This window comes from Chroicocephalus ridibundus, chromosome 5, assembly GCF_963924245.1.
Source record: "Chroicocephalus ridibundus chromosome 5, bChrRid1.1, whole genome shotgun sequence".
NCBI classification, from domain to species: domain Eukaryota; kingdom Metazoa; phylum Chordata; class Aves; order Charadriiformes; family Laridae; genus Chroicocephalus; species Chroicocephalus ridibundus.
This window is the reverse complement of record NC_086288.1, coordinates 49510093-49532018: the sequence shown is the minus strand read 5'-3', so window position 1 is coordinate 49532018 and position 21926 is coordinate 49510093. Positions and strand designations below refer to the sequence as shown.

General features: G+C 38.2%; 1 protein-coding gene across 6 annotated transcripts in view; it reads left to right on the top strand.

Annotated features, from left to right (window-relative positions):
* Positions 1–21678, top strand: part of CTBP1 (C-terminal binding protein 1) — a 249744-nt gene extending 228066 nt beyond the window's left edge. For 5 of the 6 annotated variants that reach the window (XM_063335175.1, XM_063335180.1, XM_063335177.1 and 2 more), the window contains 5 exons: positions 4538–4752; positions 8684–8814; positions 10999–11126; positions 14578–14695; positions 20207–21678. In XM_063335175.1, the coding sequence (XP_063191245.1) occupies positions 4538–4752; positions 8684–8814; positions 10999–11126; positions 14578–14695; positions 20207–20393 (779 nt within the window). In that variant the 3' untranslated portion in view covers positions 20394–21678. The remainder of the gene's footprint in view (positions 1–4537; positions 4753–8683; positions 8815–10998; positions 11127–14577; positions 14696–20206) is intronic. The other variant, XM_063335176.1, reaches the window with a different exon arrangement.
* The last annotated feature ends 248 nt before the right edge of the window (positions 21679–21926 follow it).

The following is a 21926-nucleotide window of genomic DNA, read 5'->3' as shown; positions in this document are numbered from 1 at the left end:
AATCAGATTGCCAGTATGTGTGTAAACCTACATAAAACACTATGTTTTGGTTTCATTTTTAAAAAGCAAGCCTTTTTGTGTGCATGGTATATTAAAAGGATAGTAAAATCTGATTTTAAAGGTACACATCTGTTACAGTTATTAACCAGTAATTTTCTCTAGCCTTTTATTGTGCCTGTTTCTTTTCCTACAAGAGAATATTCACAATTTCAAGGAAAATTAAGTTTTAAAGTCAGTTTTGAAAACTTCACTTTGGGTGCATGTAAGTGAATAGGCACAACAACTAGTTCTAACAAACTCCTGTGTAGCTATGTATTAATGAAGAATAAAAATATAGTCTTAGAAGATATAGAAATAGGGATGTACTAGACTTTACATTTGAGCACTTCAGGCACTTAGGCTGTGATATATGCTCTTTTCTACTACAGATCACTGCAAGAGGCTACCTGTCTCTGGTTTTAGATTAAAATGTGTATTTACAACCACCTTCAACAGACTGGTGCCCGTAGGTTATGTTTCTCTACTGGTGGCTTCTTCCCATGCCTGCAGTTTTGCCTCATTTTATTATATTATTATTTACACATGTCAGAAGCGATGAACCACTAAGAGGCTATGAAGTGAAGGTATTGCACACGAAACAAACAATTCTCATCGTCTCTTACCGAGTCCTTCTTTTCTCTAGTTCTGTGTAGTATTGCTGTTTCTGTCCTTTCTCATTAATATGCGGCTGAGATCATCTCATATTTCAACCACAGCTGTATTTCTCTGTTTTTGTCTTAAACATGTGGTCTCTTCAGCAGTGAGTTGCTTAAATGTATCACTTTGCTTCTGCAACAGCTAACTCCGGACCTTTTCACATCTGTTCCTGGGCTTTTCTCTTGCTCTGCCAAAGAGAAAACACCCTAGCTCTTGCCTATCTCTGTGCTAGGGAACGACTATGTCATTCCCTCCAAAGCTTCAGCTACTCACTTCCTTATCCACTGGTCTAGCCAAGTTTCATGACTCACTTGCCTTTTTCTTTCCATCACCCACTCTCTTTTCTTTGCCTCCTCTCATGCATATTCCTGCTTTGACACTTAGTCTGTCCTGCTTAATCCTATTACTCCATGCTCCTCCTTTAAAGTTAACCCCATCTCTCATCCTTTGCTTGTATTGAGCTTGAAGATAAGCAGAGACTCAACAGCATAATGCCTCCTTCATGTGCTTGTTGGATACCATCCGTCGTTGCTTTGTTGTTTGGTTAGCCTCTGAGCTCCTTAGGGCAGAGCCTGTGTTTCCTTCTGTCTTTATGAAGTGTGTGATGCTTTGAGCCTTACATAAACAATAATATCACATCATGAAACAGCTGTCTTTGTCACTTCTAATCTTTATTACTATCCAGTGTCCTATATTTCAAGTGATGCATCACAAGCTTGGATAGTAAGCCCTGCATTATTTTTTTTTAAAATACTTTTTCACCTTATATCTAGACATTTAGGTGTTGGGATTTTTTAGAAAAGAGAATATTTATGAGCAGCAGCATGTAAGTACTTGGATGAATAGATAGCTGGACCTGGCTCTGCTGTAATGATAATTTTACAGCAGTGAAGGCAGTGAAATCACACTCCCTTCCCCTTCCTTTCCAGTTACAAATGCTGATGACTAATAGCTAATGCATTTCCTCACTCAAGAGAGGTGAAATTCCTCCAAATACATTTGTCTCCGCATCATAATGAATGTCATCACTCAGTTTGTCTTTCCTCACCTGCTATATTCTCTCAACAGTCCCACGGTCCTGACTAGATGTTGGCCAAAGTACCAATCTGCATTATCAAACAATTATTAAGGCTAAAGAGTTGGGTGGTATTATCATGCGATAAATGATGTACCCTTAGCAATCCTACTAGCTCTCTTAATGTGCTCAGCAGGAAATGCAACAAAATGGCACTCTCCACATTTCAGAGTTCTCCAAGAGGGAGGAAAAATTACCCAGATTCTCCATTACTGTTGCATAGACAGGAAAGATCTGCTAAGTGAAAGCACTTTTTATTTCCATGGAAGTCTGCAGGCAGGTCATCAAAATTTCCACAGTATCAAGGGCATTTTATAAAACTTTGTAATACCAGCATAGGACGCTCATTCTTTGCCCAGGCGCTGGGGTCATTGGCAACTGCAGCTTCTATACTGTCACACTCAGATCAGGTCATTGGCAAGGTCGAGGTCAGAGACACCTACAAACTGGGAGACATGGAGGGAGTAAATGGGTCAGACTATAACAGGAGACCCAGGCGTTTTTGATGAGTCCCTCTTCACACTTCTGGTATCACTGAAATAATGGATGGGTTTTGCTAGAGCTTTATATAATCTCTAATTTCTAAAATAGGCTTTTGTTGCTTTCTGCTTTTTTTTCAAGTGTATGCAATATGCATTTTCTGCATTCTTCCCACACTACAGACCAAGAAGTTAATTTGATATTTTGAACTTCAGAATTTGCCTTCCCTGGAAGCAGCCATGAATATTCATAGCATTGTATATGTGTTTGAGATAGAGTTGTTCCGAAGGTGGGATGCTTTGTGTGCTGTTCTGTTGTTCTTGATATGCTGAGGTAGGTTTTGAGCCACCCCTTATACCCTGGAGAGTCTTATATAATAGAAGTTTTCCAGGAAAGGAAAAAAACATCATAGGTTTGTGGTTGTACTGTATTGTCAGACTAGTTTAAAAAGGAATTGGGAAATTATGTGTGTCCACCTATGTATTTGTCTTAACAACTAAGACTAAATATGAACTGTCAGTTGCAGAAGAATTTTTCCCATAAAGTAGTTGTAGTAGGACAATTCTGGCTAGAAATACACTTGTGTGATTCCCAAGTGTTTCAGAAGGAAACTTTGTGCACATTGAAGGTGGCTTTGGTTTATTAGCCTGGTTGCAATGAATGGGAAGTATAGCTTTAACTGGAGAGTGTGTTGTAAGAGATTTCACTGTCACGAATCCCCTCAGGTATTAGTGTTGTAAAGAGTGTAAAAAAGAACAGATGACAGAATGTTGTGTGTGAAAATGAATGGAGCTGGAGTAAAAGCGATATGCTTCCTTTAAAAGAAAAATAAAAATGTTTACAGTTGTGTGACTGATTCCTTAAGCTGTGAACATGCCAAAATTTGAAAATAATACAGTGTTTGTACTGAAAATTGTCTAATTCAAGTTTATAAAAAACAGCTTGAAAAGCAAACAGAGAACACGTATGCAAGTATTGAAATAAAAGATTTTGAAGAGTATTTTAACTTGGTGTCCCCAAAGAAAAGCAGGCAGCCCCCATCAGATTGACGTACTGTTTAATATTCCAAGCACATCTGTCACTAAGCACTGCAGAATTGCTGTGTTCAGGTTAAATGATCAACAAAAAACCTTTCTTCTTGTGGCTTTTTAAGTTTATTCAAAGAGAAACTGAAAAGCAGAGGGAAATCTGGTCAAGCACAATTGGAAAGAGACAGGATTTCCCTCTGTTAATTTGATGCTTTTTTGAACAAACTCAGATGTAACAACTTGTAACTTGTTGACTTTTTTTTTTAAATGAGACATGATTATTATGGCCTGTCTAGTGATTCCTTTGAAATGTCTTTATCTAACATTTCTAATACTCTTAACGTGAGCATCTAGTGTGTAGTGTTGTAACCTGACAAGGTTAGTTCTGTTAGTTCTCATTCTTCAGAATACCCTTACTCGCTAGATGTACTCACTCACTTTTTTCCTCTGTGTTTTACTGGTAGCATGTCAAGGGGAAATACACACCTCCTGATACATGTGGCATGGAGTCATGCCCAGACAGCAATATCGCTCACAGCTCTGAAATATGACAGTAGGGAAAGTGGAACAGAGAAAAGCTAAGTTCAATGTGAATAGCAAATGGTACCGCACTCTTCTTAACTGGGTGCCATATGATGGATTGTATTTATTAATCATTTAGGTACATGAATACAGAATTTTTTAGAGCCTGAGATGACAGGATTCTTGTAGGCATTTTAATGCTGAAAGGACATTATTCAAAATGAAAGCAAATACTGGTTCAGAAAGGAGATTCCATGCATTGAGAATGGTTGAGCTTCAGATTAAACAAATTGTCTTTTATTGCATCCATTTTTGAGGATTAATTTTATAGCTTTTTATTAAAGCCAGCTGGTCCGACATGGATAAGAATAAGTCCTTGGCAGGATGTGTTCACAAGCAGTAGTGTTTTACCGTAAACAGGCCCAGCAGGCAGACCCTTGTATTACACACATTATTGCAGATTACGCGACATCTTCTGGCATTTCAGATCTCTGGTTGCAAAAGGTGCAAACCTCTTGCTTTGTTTTGAGTAAGGCAGTGTGAAACAGCCCAGATGTAACATTTCTGATTTTAGTCATGATTTCAAGTGGGATGGGAGCTGCCTCTTTTTTTTATCCTCTTCCAGTCGCTGTACAAAACAGTATGGTTTGATACAAGCGTTCGCAATAGGAAGGAGGAGGCTGCCTTACACCAGCTGCTTCACATCTGTTCTCATTGCATGTTTATGTTGTTCTAGGGCGTGTTGGGCAAGCAGTAGCACTACGTGCCAAAGCCTTTGGCTTCAGTGTGATTTTCTATGACCCATACCTCTCAGATGGCATGGAGCGTGCTCTGGGACTGCAGCGGGTGAGCACTTTGCAGGACCTGCTGTTCCACAGTGACTGTGTTACCCTGCACTGCAACTTGAATGAACACAATCATCATCTTATTAATGACTTCACCATAAAGCAGGTAATAATCTCTGTGGACGCCCTCCACACCGGTGCTGGTGGCTGACACTGTGTAGCGTTTATTTATGTAAACAGGCGGATTCTCATTTGAAAGAAATTTCTTTCCCTTTTGCTACTTTGAAATCAAGCAGGTTTATAAATGATTGGGAAATAGCTGGTGGCTTACGTATTGTTGCTTTTATTGTCTTTTTTGATCAGTAACATTGCACTTCTGGAAATAATTTGCTCTTCTTAATGTTACTCGGATTTAATAAAGTTGCGTTTATGTAAAAGCACTTTTTCTTTGTCTTCTAGTAGCTACTTCCTTTACCTGTGTATTTTCAGGTAGCAATTCTGCCACTCACTCTTGTTCCTCAGTTTGACTTCTTTAGATGCACTTTAAGGATTATGACTAAATGGCTCCCCCCTGTGCTCAGTCATGATGCTTGCAGAGCGCTTCATGGATGGATTGCATTTACAGCATTACATTATTTGGAAAAATAATGTTTCTTGGAATTAGTAATAACCTCTCCGTAGAGTTTTAGGTAATATTACAATAATTTCAAAATGTAGGTGTAGTAACTGCTTCATTATTCACTAATTTATTTGATAGTAAGCTTTTTCATTAAATGTCTAGCTTCTGACTCCAGCCTCAGCGTAGGGAACAAGAAGTGGTGTAACATTGAGGTGTAAGAATGTAGATAGTGTACAGGAAAGACATTCTAAGATATAATAGTTGATTTTGATGGTCTTTATATATGTAGTGTTTGTATGTGTTGGTAACAGTGACAATAGCACTCTTTCTCAGTAAAATCATTTATTGGTTTCTGAGAAATAGTTTGCACCTACTACTCTTGAACTTTAGAAGAACTGAAGTAGTTACTGAACATATTCCACAGTCACGTAGGATCACAGCAGAAACCTGATGATTTGAGAGCTTAGGGATTTTGCAGGTCCATCCCAACATAAAATCAGGATTTAAAATTCTGAAAAATTAAGAAGCGTAAAATGCAAATCTCTAAGAGAACAGAGCTCTGTCACCCTGCCCTGAACATTCCCTTTTGTTGTGTGCTCAGGCACATTTAATGGTTATTACATGATTAGATGTCTTTGCAAGCAGACATCTAGAACCAAACAGAATCACACTGAATTCAGTGGGACCATCTAGAGGCTTAGCAGTGGCCACTCATTATACAGTGGACTGTGAAACTTGGGCCAGGGTATCACAGGAAGTTTTTGAGTGGTGGTGCGTAAATGCAATGAGCTTTGCAGAGGCCTTAGTACATTAATCAGAGAAACAAACCAAACAAAACAGACAGGTTAAAACTGAGTGATACCATCTGAAATGAAATGCATATAGTAAAGTCTGTACTGGGAAGGATATCGTAAGCATTTATCTTGCTCTTTGTTATCCTTCATGATTAAAGCAAGGATTGAAATGTTAGAAGATAGTTCTTGCTTCGGATAAAAGTTGGGATGAAGCAGTCTGTATTGTAACAGCTGATATGCAAACCATAAAATTGTAACACCTCTGACTGCTTAGTCTGTGTAGAGCACATCTTCTGAATATGTATCAAAAAGGACAGAATAGCTTTTTTAGGCTGACAGATGTTGGAGTTGGCCTAAAATTTTTAGAGAGCATTGCATGCCACTTTTGTCCAATAGTGCACGCTCATGTAATAACCAGTTTTTAAACAAAGTACAGGGAAGTGTGGTACATCTCATTTCACTGAAGTCTCACCCTGAATTTTGTTTACAATCTGAAATTACATAACCTTAAAATATCTTTGAAAATTTGACGTCGGTTTTCGCTTTCAGTAGCTTTTCCCCTTAATTAGTCAGCATGCTGCTTAGCCATCGTGCTTGGCCTTGTAGTACCAGGGTAGCTCAGAGAAGTGTTCTGAGCTTGTGTTTATTGAGCCCGTGGTAATCAAGTGCTCTTAAGAGAAGCTGAGGTCATCTTTAGTTTTACAGATTTGAGAAGAAGACTGCCTTTTAAACACACTATATTTTTAAAGCAACTGTGCAGGTTTAGTGTAGGTGAATTTAACAGCTGTCAGCAGTTCTAGCTGTGAAGCTCTTTCAAATTTCCACCCGTTGTTAAGGGTCATCTCCAGCTGCATCCACCCTTAGTTTATCACGAGTCATGTAATTCATTCCCGCTAGAATGCATTTGTACACCCATGTTCTGTTTGTTTTGGACTTGTCTTAGTACTAGCTTTAGAGTTTTGTAAATAGTCCTAAAATGAAAACTGAAGCAAGGTTATAAAGGTTGGATGGAAGATTTTAGCAGGTTTTACTTCGATTAAAATTTTCAATTCATTCAACAGGCACATAAATACACTAGGCTATGCTTAAAACTCAAGTTAGCTCTTTGCAAGGGCACAGAAATAGGAAGGGGTGTGTAAGCTCCCATGAGTTTATGTGCCTGCAAAGAGTGATTGCCACTTGTGTGAAGCCCTCCTGTGCCAGTTTTGATGTAGCTCTCACAGCTGACAAGTAGTGGAGATGCAGTGATGGTTCCCATCAGGAACATCTTGTTGTTAACTAGACTAACTTAAGATCATGCTACCATTTCTTTCTTCACTGTCCTAATTCCCAAGTTAATTACATAAAACTAAAAGAAGTATTCCTTAGTTCTGCTCCTGTAAGGGGACTTTGGTTTTGCTATACAGACCAATAGATGTTTCTCCTGTAAGCCCAAGAGTCTGCAAATGGAGAGGGACAGGGACACACTAAGCCCAGTGAGTTGGCCAGTAAAATATGGTTGGTCTTTTTTTCTTCTGACCTTACTGTAAGCGTATGCATGTTAATTGTTTATTATTTCCTATGATCTCATGTAAAAAAAATTCTTGTAGCTGACTTTCATCCAAACCGCCTTGTTCATGAATGTGGCATTTTGAATCAGTCTTTCAGAGTAAGAATCCATTTACCTAAGCTTTAGTTAGATGTGTAGGTTTCAAGTAGTTGACTCGGTGTCAAAACGTTGGGGTTTTCTTGTTCTTATGGTGAGAGATGGAGTCAGTACAAAATGAGATTTTTATCATTCATCTTCACCTTGGTTCCTGCTCTTCATACGCTTACCTTCATGCACAGAAATGCTTCCGAGATTAGAAGCTGTGTCCGAGACATCTGGTAAAAGATGAAGTATTAGGGTGGCTGGAAGCAGGATGTAGTAATTTATTTTTTTTCCTTACCATCTCTCTTATTTGAACCGTCACTTTGTTTTCATGTTGTGGATATATTATGGTGTAAATTCTTGTAGTTCTCCGCACACAGTGTCATCTACAATGCTAATCTGCGCAATGCACAGCACAGCTTCTCTCCTGGGCACATAGCGTTCTCAACCAAATTCATTTTCATGCCTTTTAATTGAATAATATAAGCATTCTTTAGACCTTTATTTGAAAAGTCTCACAGGGAGGAGGAAGCTGAAGTAACAAAAATAAATAAAACATAGATCTACTGTGTTTTGGCAACTAAGGGAAAAGTGTTTGAAAATCCAAAAGCATTGATTTTTCTGAAAAATTCATGTAGGCTTTTATTTGTGTGAAAGTTGAAAACCACAAAATATGAATTTGTTTAAGAATGTGCTGTAGTTTCTGTCTCATGCAATTTCACAGTGAAATAAAAAGGCATAAAATGATCTGTCACTTTCATATGCACAGTTGTATCTTTTGATCATGTTACTGCACAATATCTGAAACAAGCTGCTATTAAAAGACACTACTTACAAGAAACAAAAGGTTATTAAGTGCTGTGAAATAGCATTTTATGTTAGAAGCATCACATTTTGTCATACTTTCCAATGGAAAGGGAAGAGAACTGTTACAGGTTAAACCAGCTGAATAGCCTTTGTTGTACTGGATGCTTCTTTTGAGTAAAAAATAATGCCACAACGATTTTATTTCATTTATTTTTATTTCATCATTCTTGTTTTTAACTTTCCCTAGATGAGACAAGGGGCTTTCCTGGTCAACACAGCTCGAGGTGGGTTAGTAGACGAAAAAGCACTTGCACAGGCCCTGAAGGAAGGAAGGATACGAGGGGCAGCCTTAGATGTACATGAGTCAGAACCATTCAGGTGCTTTTCCTTTTCTTTTCTTTTTATTTTGTTCACTTTCTTATTTTTTAAGTCTTAGTGCATGATACAATCAACAGCAACAAATAAAATGAGTTTTCCCTTCATATGGTAGCTAAATACTCCTTAGTAAAGCAACGTGAATCTGTGCAGCACTGGACTAATGCAAATGTAGATGGAGCTTGTGTATGTGGTCAGAAGTGAAAAAAGTGGCATCCAAGAATTTAATTCCTTAAAAAAAAAAAATCCAATGGGTTTATTTAGTAGAAATAGCAGCGATTTGGATTCAAATCCTGAGCATAGCTTTGTGTCATGGCTTTGAGGGGAATGCTCCTTTGTCATTGATGCAACTCCGGAGGCAATGAATCTTGATTTCTGAAGAGACTCTTTCAGAGGGCAGAGAGTTGAGATTCGGTGTGAGAAATTACTACTTCATGACTCCTTTCTGGAGGAAAAGACGTACTTTTGTCCAGATTGCCTCTGCAGGAAAGTCATAAATGTAATAGGTTGCAAAAAAAAAAATAAGGAAAGTGGTCAGAGTGCAGGTTTTGGTTTGTTTTACCCTTTATTGGGGGAGCAGCAACTCTGCTGTCATGAGCAGAGCTGGTAGCACAAGCCTTAGTTTTTGAATGACACTGAGAAGTCCGGTGCTTTAGGCAGAAATGCACCACTCCCCAGTGTGGCATTATGCTATCGCACTCCTAATCAGAAACGAGCCTGTTTGATAAGTCCTTGAGTCTTGAGCCTGACTTCTGAGTTGCAGTTATAAGAACAGACTGCTTTAGCTTACTGCTTGTACGTGACAAGCCTTTTTCAGTTGTTCAGAATGGGCAGGGAGAGATGTTAATTTTAACTGGAACAATCCACATAATTTTTTGCAGAGGAACAGATTCAGGACTTGAGGGCAGGTTGTAAAGACTGGAGAGAGGACAGTCTCTCTCATATGAGCTTGTTGGGGGGAAATAGAAGCTTTAAAAAAAACAGAATAGTATCCTTTTAGGCAGAATTTTTATATCTACTGAGACACAATGCCACATCACAAATATTTAATTTTATTTATGCATACCCTGCATTCATTTACTTCTAAATGTAGTCATTGCAATGCAGTAGTGCTGTGCAAAGCCAGAGTCTAACTGCTCAAGGGACTTTCAGCTACGTACATTCTTCCCAGTTCAGATCTCAGATCTGCACAAGCAGACCATTGCACCCATAGGAAGCCCATTTACTGCATGGAGATGCCATCTGCAGAGATTCAGTTGCAGGATTACAGCCACAATTTCCTTTGGCTTCGGTGCTGCATGTCTATCTGATCGCAGCATGCAACTCTTTATTCAAGAGTTTTGCCAGATATTCTGATGTTTATTGAACTACAGATGAAATCTATCATTTTATGAATTATGACCAACTCTGAAAGCACGCTTTTGTCTTAAAATATTTGTTCTCCTGTTGTTACAATTGACTGTAAGATTATTAAAACTGGAAATAAATAGGAGGAGCAAGTTTCCATTATTTTCAGTTTCTTTACTCTGTATCTGTGATAGCACTTTTACACAGATTTATTGCTTTCCCTGAAAATCAATCTGTAAAGTAAATTTCCTTCTTTCTGTGGAGTTTCTATAAAGGAACAGTTAAAAATAACATAAAAAAATAACTGAATTACCAAAAAAAAAAAAGTTGAGGCTGCTGATGGACACGCTTCTTATTTGGAAATAATTGTAAGATTTTTTTTTAAAATTACTAAGTGTCACATTGACAGTGACTCTTGAGAGAACAGAGCTTTGTTGGCTAATGCAGTAGAAGTAAAACTGATGAAATGGACAAATGGAATGTCCTCCTGAATTGATTTGGTTCTTGCTATATGTATTTCTGCACGAGAACTGGAGCGGCAGTGGCTGTAGTTAGCAATAAGTGCATTGGACAGAAGCTAATGTTGCTGCTATACTTAGGTTCTACCCTTTGAGTTTATGTGGTGATTGTTGCTTATTTATACCATGAATAGTATATTAAATTAACAGACAGAATTAAAACCAAACCCAACAAGGAATAGAAATGCAGTTCTTTTCTGTTGTAGAAATTAATCTGTGTTATGTGCAAGTCCATCTGGATCCCCCCCCTTCTTCCCTCCCCTCTTCTCCCCAACCCCCCAGTATTTTTTGTCATTTGATCTTGTTTTAAATCTTCATTTAGCTTTAGTCAGGGCCCCTTGAAGGATGCACCAAACCTGATCTGTACCCCACATGCAGCCTGGTATAGTGAACAAGCCTCAATTGAGATGCGGGAAGAAGCAGCACGAGAGATCCGAAGAGCGATCACAGGTACTAACTTCACCTTATTACCTCCTTCACTGGCTATTTCTTTTTAACAACCTTTTTCATTCTTCAGTGTTAAAACAAGCTGAAAAAGAACCAACTTTAGATTTTGTTTACCACTTCTAATATCTGAAACATAGAAACTAGCAAATAACCGCTAAGTCTGTTCTCAGAACTGGAACAGATCGTTTTGGAGGTTCATTGCAATTACAAAGAGAAGGCAGGCTCTGCAAAATAAGTATTTTTTCTGTATAGCAGAAATGTACTTATGTATAAAAAAATCCACTTTCTTCTTGTTGTTACTTTTAAATATTACCCACTTCATGGGTTTAACTGTAAGTCCTCCAGATACTGCTGGTGTCTTTCATAGGTTTTCCTAGATGCCCCCATACACTTGTAACGAGCAGTTCTGTTTCCTTTATTCTTCTCTTTTTGGCACCTTTGTATTTTCTAAAGTTCATCCAAATTTGTCTTGGAGGACAGTCTGGAATTTCAGTGTCTCCAAGGCTGTAACGTTCAGAGATAAAGCATCTAGAGCTTCATGCTGTTCCTAGTAATGCTCATATCTCGACCACTCATTTTCTACATCAAAATGGAGTTTTCAGTATTTTGTTGAGAGGGTACTCTATTATAGATATTCGTCTCTTTAAAGCATTGCTGAAGAAGTCTGGCATTTTAAAGAGCAAAGTCGCTTTGTTATATAACTGCCATGTAATTGTAAACTGTTCACATAAGAGAAAACAGTTATGTCTTGAACATGCACTGCTAATAAATAAAATGAGAAGAGTGAGCCATTTGGCATTGGTTTGAATCCCTTGTAGCCTTAAATAAAAGGAAGGATTTTCATACTGGAAAATGATTCATTAAGCACTAATGTTCTCTCTTTAGTAGGACTTTGCTGTTTCCCCCTTGGCAACATAGACTGAATGCTCTGCAGACATGAAGGGCCATCTGTGTCACCTTGAGAGTAGCTCAGTGCCAACACATGGCTCTGCTGTACAAAAAGCCCTAGCAGTAGCCTAGAGAGGCTTGGCGATTTAATTTCATTTATAGCCTGTGCGGAAAGAAAATTCTCCGCTGGATGGTGATTAAAGGCACCTCGTAAACTTCTGATCGGAATTGCCCTTTGTAGGACTATTTCTCTCTGGTTTAGAGGTAACTTAAAGAGTCTGACCATCCCTTTGCTGGAATTGGTCCTTCTGCTTATACTCCAGAAGAACTCTAATAGTACATTCATTAAGTTGTTGTATAACTATTACCTGCTCCCAAATAGCTCTGGGAGCGATTGCACAAACTGGCATATGATACCTACTGGGGGGATGATTGATGTGCAAATAAGCATTAATAGGCTGAGATCTGAAAACTGAGTAAGAGTCAACTATACCGAGCTGGTTTTATGTTAAATATTGTGCCATAGCCCAAACATATGTGCTTGGGACGACAGACCTATATTTTCTTAAGTGTGCAATTGTGCTATCAGCGATTTAAATCATTGATTTGTATTGAAGCTGTCACCACTTCAGTGTTTGCACATGGTTTGTAGTAAGATCAAACGGAGGCCAACATTAGGGAGGTGAGAATGACATTGAATCGCAGTGAAACAAATGTAGGAAAGATACAGGAAGCGTGGGATAAAGCTGGATATATGAAAGCCATAGGGGAACATAGAGAGGAGAGGGTGTAGAGGGAGAAGCTAATTGGAAAAAGGTGTACAATGAGGGAATGCAGGCTGTGACTACCATCTGACTATAAGGATGTTAAGTGGTTCTGCTGTTCCCAAAAAGTCAATGGCGTTCTGATGTATAAAATAAAAACAATAAGCAGAGACTAAATACCATTAAATATATTTTTGAACATCAAAATATTCAAAGTATTAAATAAGGAGGACCACTGAAAACAGTAATGGAAGAAATGGGAGGGTGAGCATGGCAAGTGAAAAGATCATTAGGAAAAAAGTTTAAAATAAATAAATAAATAGTGTTTTGTAAGGGGAGACTAGAACATGCCTAGAGAAGTTAGTAAAATTAAGAATGAGAGGGGCAAGGAGGAAGACATGATTGCAGTTTAAAAATACTTGAGAAGGATAAACATCAGAAGAAGAAAGATATTACTTAAATTTATGGATAACTGGCAGAAGCTTAGATGGATGTATATTTCAGCTAAATTTAGAAGATGATTTCTAATCAGGGGAACAGTAGGAATTCACCCATAATGGGGCATGTACCTCATCTTGTCCAATATTGAATTAAGCCCTTTTGGCTTGTGCATAGGAGACGTGGGAAGTTTTAGTGACAAGTGCAAGTCATGGAGTAACAAGTATTTGATCGTATCCACTAGACAGAAAGCAATTCTATGAAAAGGCTTTTTTACAGCCCCATTTTGGCCAGGCCGATGGATAGAAAGAACAGGCGAAGGGTAGTGAAGTCCTTAATCAAATTTCCAGTAGGAAGTTGGAGACAAAAAGCCTGAATTCTTCAATGAGGTAGCACAGTCAGCTTTTGAAAGCATATTGGAGTACTGTTGCCAACAGTGGCAGAGGTAGACTCAAACTCAGCTCTTTCCACCTCTCTGTGCAAACGCGCAGTAAGATTAAACTTTAGAAAGGATACATTAAAACAGATGTCAGAAAAAACACGGCCTCCAATTGATGTCCTGTTGAATAAGTGGAAATATTCCTGTTGCTGTGAAGAAAATGTCTATCGTATCTGTTCATGTCATTTTTTGCAGGGCTGGAGATAGTTCTGCAGAAGACAGTCAGAGGCTTGTCCAGTATGTGCCTAATCAGGTTGACAGATTTTCCAGTGTCTCTGTCGTAAAATTTCAGTTATGCTTCAAAGGTTAAGCAAAAGTTTTGAAGGAATGAAGAAGGGAGTTTTCTCACGTATTTTAATTTTTTGTAGGAACGAAAGAAAGGGCTGCGGATTAACAGATCATAGTAAACAAATGTGAAGAGCAATTGAGATCAAGAAGGGGAAGGTCAGGAAGACAGAAAAAAAGTGTTGGTCGTATTCAGGTTTATGGCAAAATTCCGTTCAGAATCCTACATTCTTCAATAAGGGTTTTTATTACTGTTACATGAGGAGGGAAAAGGAGGAAAGTGAAGTTAAAGACAGAGAGCAGGAGGCTACATTACTGAATTTGATTGTCAGCCATGCTTTGTATTCAGGTTTTAGCTTCTTGGAAAGCAGGGATCTTGTTGATTATGGTTTTATTGAGACTCTGTATACAAAAGGCAAAGAGAGACAGAGAAATGAAAATTATGTAGAGCATTTAACCACTATTAACTAAGTCCCAGACAAAAGGGGAACAGTGAGGATCAAAAAGGAGCTCTTGGTGTGATCTTATGTCTTGATTTAAATATGCAAATATGTCTAACTATTTTTAACATAGATTAAGAGCATAAGGCATACAATTTTTATGTTTTTTTTTTTATTTCCTCTCCCTCGCTTCATCCTAGGTCGTATTCCAGACAGTCTGAAAAACTGTGTTAACAAAGATCATTTGACTGCAGCTACACATTGGGCCAGCATGGATCCCGGAGTTGTTCATCCAGAGCTTAATGGTGCTGCATACAGGTAAGCATGCTGCGGGTGTAAAAGAAGGACCTCCTTAATTCAGAGGTATGTCTTCCAGAATAAATAAAAGACCTTCCTATTGAAAAATTAAGTGGTTTTGGATTAGGCCCAGCTATATTGTTTTCATAATTGTTGCATTCAGGACAATGATCTTGTTTTGCTAGTTGAAGTCAATCATGTAGTGCGTAAGTACGTTTCCTTTTCTTATCTTTTTTTGTGTGGTTAGTAATCTGAACAATACACAATTTTTTGTATATTCAAGTAAAACAATTCTGGTTCATCTCCAGTGAGCGCAGTGGAAGTTTGTGTTCTTTTGCTGAAGGTGATGATGCAGCAGGAGGTTACAGAAAGGCTTCCAATAATAAACTATTGTTACGTGGATTTGTGGCCTCCAGACACAAGAGAGAACAAATAAGTCAGGGTGAATACAGTGGAATAGATTATGAAAATATGTTTAAAATAGTGTTTTCTAAATTACACATTCAATTTTTAAGCAAAAGCGTTTGAGGGACTTGATCTATGTATTCTCAATTAACTGTGAAAACAGCTCTTAATAATTAATAGAAAGAGGCGATTTTTTTATGTCTAATATGTACGTTCCTTAGTTACTTGCTAGAGAGTCTTTCTCTGTCCCTTTATCCCCAGCAGCTGTTCTAGCAGCAGATTTTTCCTAGTAGACAGCTTCACACAATTTTTATTTATGAAAAATGTCTGCAATTTTTTATCTTCCAGTATGGCATTTACTCATAAGTGGGATGAAAGTGGCTGAGAAAGCTACGAACAGCTGCTTCCCTCGATGCCTTGAGGGAAGGGACAGTGCAGTCCTTTCATTATTTTTTTATACCTCTTCCTCCTAATCTTTCCACTGTCCTCCTTCATACGTCTTTCTTATCTTTGTCCTTCTTTAGGAGGGCTACCGCATACTTTTAATAGATATAAGATCATATTTTTTTTGGTGTTACCCCATATGGGAACCCAGCTGTGCAGTGCTGAGAAGTGGAGCAAAGCTTTCATTTCCCAATAGCTTCTAACAGTCTCGTCAGAAAGTGATGGAGAGATGACGGGGCGAGCATCACCACCCTCTGCCATAATCTCCTTGTCAGGAGCTGTAAGTGCACCAAAGGAAAAGAATAACTTTGATTGGATCAACATGCATATATCTTACATCACATCAAGATGTTTACTTTTTGACAAAGTACCTGTAGCCCTAAATATCTGAAGAAGAGTGGTTTTATTTGCTTAAATGAAAAGTTCAAGCACGTGTGTTCTCTTCCCCACACATCATGTGGGTTCATTGACTTCAGTTTGGAGTCCTCGGGGTAGAGCTGAATGCAATTGAAGCTTAAAGGCAGGTGTTGCTGAACGGGGCAGGTAATAACTCCAACCCTGTCATGGAACAGGGTTGCGTGCCCAAATAAAATACCGTTGTTTGTTCTCATTTTGGGGGTCACAAGTCCAGCAGAAGCAGGCTTCACAGCTAGAAATGGATTTTAACTTAGGAATGTTTTGGGAGTTAATGATTTACAAGGTAAAGACCATATGTATTTAATTTAAGCAGGATAAACCACAGAACTGAATGCCTTCTTAGACATTGTTGCAGTCAGTTTTTTCAATGGAGAAAATTCATCATAAATAAATTTTGACTTGACAATTATTTTCAAATGCAAAATAAAACTCATTTGGGGAATTTTGAGGGAGAAGTTAGTCATAAAACAAATATTAAAAGCTTCTTGGAGGGGTGATAGAATAGTGTTTGTGTGGGGGTGAAGGCAGTTACTAATTTGTGCAGTATAACATATGCATAACTTGAAGCTCAGGCTTTATGAAGAATTTGGTTTCAGTAGCAGTGTTTGCTGATGCTTAATTTCTACCTGGATTAAGTACAGAATTTGAATTGGTTGTTCAAAACAAATTTTTCTGCCTTCTCTTTGCAATCTAAGATTACGTTCAACTAGCTGAGTTCTGGAGTCTTTCACAGGCAGTTTGATGTTTCAGATGTGCTAATAACTGTATCATAGTCATGTAATTGCATTAGAAGATAAGACCTGGGATAATAATTTATATGTTAAAAAATGCAAATAGCTCTTTCAGTGAACTGAAACTAACGAGGTTATTTCATTCTGGATATATCATTTACTTGTATTTTGATGTAGGACAGAACTCTTAAATTATCAGATATTATCGCAAGCAAAGAACATTGAGCATTCATCAGCAGAATATAATCTAGATCTTCTGAATATCATCATATTCTGTGGAAAACAAAACCATTTACTATGTGAAATGCAAGACACCCTATCAACACAAAAGGTCAAGCAAACGGGACCTATTCCATGAGTAAAGATTAATGATATTCCTGAGGAGGAACTATTTGTAATAGTCTAGGTGAAGCAGCATAATATATTTGTGTTATTACTGTGTATTTGTTACTGAGCTGCCTGTTAAATAACCCCCTGCCATTTCCTGTGTCACAGAGCACGCAGGTTATAGGCAAAGTGAAATCCGACAACCCGTGAACAGTCACTGTGCAATTTACAGATGTGTTGACATATCTTTCTGCCTTCTAGCAGGTAGAAGATGAGAATATCCAGGTGCTGAGGAGGTACTTGTGTGACAATAGTTAGATGTTGGTAGTTCAGGAGTTATTTCACGTTGAGGTATTTCACTGGTGATTTTCAGACTCTCTATCTAATGTAAGATAAAAGCGTGCACTTAAATTTTTAAGCTCTTGGGACAGACTCACTTTCTTGCACAGAGCTAACATAGTGAGTTCAACGTGCTTCTGTAGTTTAAAAAATATGGGAGATTAACATAGAAATTAAAGTTGCTTTCAATTGTAGTCAAGAGGGCTACTATATTTTCTTCATAAATTAAGATTAGGTGGGGGAAGGGGAAGGAAGAGTACGAAACAGCAGAGGAGGTGTAACTGATCTCTCGCTGCCGTTTTTGCAAAAATTTAATCCAGTGGACATTTTACCTGGAAAACGTTTCAACTTACTGCTGCCAGAGGAGGAAGATCGGGAGCACCTTTATGAAGTGCTGGAGGGAATGTATTTGCTGGATACGAATTGAAAAGCAAAAAATAGCAACATAAGGGAAGGTTGTATAGAGGCTGTTGAGTTTATGTGCCCTCCTTTCAGAGATATGATTTGAACCACACCAATGATTAAATCAAAAAGGGACAAAAATTATGAAAAAGAATGGCAAAATAGGGCTAGGAGTTGTTAAGCAAAATACAGTTTCTCTAGAGGGCTATGTTAACTATATTTTGGCTACTGCCACTATGTAGCTTTAGGACAAGAAAAACAATTGTAAGGCTTTTGGATGTTAGTAAAAGTCTAGGAAGCCTATGTCTGAGGAGAGGTGCTGGCAGGTAGGATCCCAATTATTACAACTTGGTGTCCAAGGGGAATATTTTTATACACAGAAAGAATATTGGGAGTCAAAGGAGAATTACAGATGTGTAGTTTGAACTGCTTCATGTGCTTGTAAGGTAACTGTTAATGCTCCTGATCCAGCACCGTCCGTTTTCACAAGGGGAGGCTCTGATTTTTCTTCCTGAGAGAAACACAGTTGTAGAATTGGCATCTCATTGATTTCTCCCAGCTCTGGCGTGCTGCTGCTCAGGGAATACGTTGTTAGAAAGTAGACATTCTGTATTGGAAACAGTTGCTGTGTTGGGCTTTTAAATGGAAGCTTTTGTCATGTCACGTTGTGGTTTTTTGCAAAGCGCCTAGATAACAGATAAGCTGTTCCAAAATGAAATTTGAATAGGTGAAACAATAATCAATCTGACACAGTTTTCATAGGAAATGAAAAATTTGATTAATAGGATTCAAATTCAGGTACTGAAACAAGCAACTAAGTCCATTAGCAACTGCAAATTAATTCTAAGGAACCTCTCTGGAGGAGGAATTGGCTTAGGAAGCCCTGTAAATATCTGTACAGTTGGGGACAAAGTTCTCTGGCCTTCAGGTGGTGTGATCTTTCACATACTGGTTATCCATCCCAGATTACAGTCAGTGGATATGTAGGAATCTTTCCCACGATGACCAAGCCAGTGTATGGTGCCTTCATGGTCCCTGTGCCATGTCAGATAGCCATCCTGAGCCCCTCTGGCACAGTGTTTGCAAACAGCAGTTGCTGTGGTGGAAGAAAAAAGAACAAATAAATGAGCTTTCATCCAGCTCTTTCCTCCTCTGAGTTTTGCATAAGTTCTGCACTAATTTTCTCTCAGTTTGAGGGAACTTAGGATGAGCAGCACAAACATGCATTACTTTAGAAAAGATGCCACTGAAATGCTTTGAAATTCCCTGATGCATTCAGAGTTGAACTCTGATGAGAAGAAATTCCACAGCAGAATAATGCGATATATGAAAAAGCTTGACAAGACTATAAGTGCCTTTTCTCGCATTTAGTTCAATACTAGGGTAGCAAATGCCACAGTGGGTAAGTGGTTAGCCTTTTAAATGGATAACGCTCTCACTAGGATGCTTGGAGAGAACAAGGCATGAGTGTGCCGCTTTTATGACGTTAAGTGGCCGGCATGAGACAACTTGCAAGTGGGTATTGAGGTATTTGGCTAAAAAGAAATCATATTTTTCTTAAAAGTGTTCCTGTGTAGCTGTTATTTATATACAGCACTGTGAAATACCAGCGTTGGTCAATTACATCTGAACTTCGGGATTGAAACAGATTTGCAAGATTTATTTTAGCCTGATAATATCAGAGCCGTCATAAAATCAAGCTGAATCAGGGGGTAACTTTTTTTATTGAATTTGTAAAATATTTAGGCCTTAGTGTTCATCCAGCTAGAGTAAGAGATCTTTAAAACTGTCCATAGGTTTTTTGTGTTTGCATCTCTCTTTCTTGCAGTCTGCCTAAAGCACTTGTCCTCTATATAACCAGTACAGGTTCTCTTTCAGACAAGTACTGTGGAAAGTTTGATGCTGATAAAGTTACTCAGGTGCAATAAGCTTGAATTTGTCATCTTAAGAGTGTGTGGGTATGATTGCTCTTTTGGAGGGCTATCAGAAAGCTATAACTGCAAGAGTAGTTTAAAGAAGTATTTTTTCAAACCGCAACAGTGACATTTTAAAATTTCTACATGAGAATGAAAGAGAAAAAAAAATCCTTGAAAGTCAACTTGAGGAAAAGTCGTAGAGGACAGATACATGCTGTGCAGACCTAGCCTGAGTTACATCTTCTTGAGACCTACGTTGTGAGGAGCAATACTTCCAGGTTGTTTCCGTTGCTGTGCTCTCACTTATGCTATTTTATCTGAAAGCTGAAGAAACAGTCTAGGAAACCTTTATTTCTCATTTGGGTAAAATACAGCATCTTTTACCTTATTTAGCGTCTGCATATGGTACCTCATCTGGAGCTTAACTAACTGTCTTTCTCACTGGTCTGAAAACAAAAGAAGCATCTCTGTAGCTCTAGACGGAGGCAAGGTGGGCTTTCCCGCCGGTCATCTCTTGGTTTTAACATACGTTCTTCGTTTTCTTCTCTCAGCAGGTATCCCCCAGGCGTTGTAAGCGTGGCTTCAACTGGCATACCTGCAGCAGTAGAAGGAATAGTCCCCAACCCTATGTCTTTATCACATGGCCTCCCTGCTGTAGCCCACCCGCCCCATGCTCCTTCCCCCGGCCAAACTGTCAAACCAGAAGCTGATAGAGACCACCCAAGCGACCAATTGTAGCCTACGAAAACAGCATTCCCAACATCGGAGATTTCAGCTTCAGCGCGTGGAAAACAAACAAACAAAACAAAACAAAACCCTGGATTTTGATTAAAGGCAAAACCATGAACTTACAGGAGGAGACGATTATTGTTTTAGAAACTGGTCCAATATACAGTATAAAAGGAAAAGGTGGGAGACAAAAAGAAGATTTGGAAACATTTTTTCCTCCGTATAAATTGTAGTTTGTCCCTGTCCAGTGGACTGATTCACTGTTTCTGTGTCCTATGGGTTCTTTGTTAAGCAAGAGAAGTTAGTAGTTAATTATATCATGAATGTACTTGTCTGTGTACAGTTTTTAGAACATTAAAAAGGGTTTGTTTGCTTAGCTGTCAACAAGGAAAAACATAAGGGAGGCATTCAACAAACCGATTTTGAGATTAAAAATCCTTTCTTTTATATTTTAAAACATGCCCAAAAATGAGGCAGTTGGCAAACTTCTCAGGACAATGAATTTTTCCCATTTTTCTTTCTACGCCACACAGTGCATTGTTTTTTCTACCTGCTTGTCTTATTTTTTAGAATAATTTAGTAAACAAAAGAAAAACAGTTTCTCCTAATTTTGGCATGAATTCCCTTATTTCAAAATGAAGACAACCTTGCAAAGAGATTTTGAGGAAAAAAAAAAGGTTTTGTATAAACGAGCATTGTGCTTTTTGTCACCAGTTAAAGTATATATTATTGGTGGTATGCGAAAAAGGCACTAGACTACTGAAAAGTAGCAGCATTTCATTGCCTACATTGATTCCTTCCTGGTAATGTGGTAGGCTAGCAATATTTTTGGTTAAAATCATGTTTGTGACTGTAACCATTTGTATGAATTATTTTAAAGAAATAAAAATCCCAGACAAATATCATATGTGTAAAAATTTTTATTTCTAGTAACTGTTTATTCAACTTTTATTAGGTTTCTTAGCTGTAATTTTTAAACAGATGCTGTCAAGTATTTCATTTCTAGCTTTACTTTGCTCTCTGTTGTTTGTAATACTGTCTTGGAAGCTTGAAAAATAAAAAAAAAAAATTCTTTCCATACCATTTTTCCCTTTACATTTCGTAAATGTTGATCTTTTTTCCTGTGTTTCTAATGGAGTTTGAAATTAAGATGGATTTTGATTTGTACACCGGCATCATCAGCTACAGTATGGTAACAGCATTTATGCCACCACTGTGGGCAGAGCAGAGGAGGTACAACAGCAACACAACAGTAATAATAATAATAATAAACATCTTTTGCCGAAGTCCAACATGAGAAGTGTCCATTGTTTTATTTGCTTTTGTGACGATGGCAGCGTGCAGCAGGAAGTAAGTGTATTTGCTATATTGAAGGAGTTTGTTTCTTTGAACACGGGCGGAAGTGGTTTTAAGGCAGGTTGGATTTCAGCTGGAAGCTGGTTTGGCCTTTCCCGTGCTCCTGGATGAGATGTCCTTCATCCCTATGCAGGTTAAAAAAGCAAGACGAAAGTTTAGCCGCTGCAAGAAGGAAATCCGGGATGG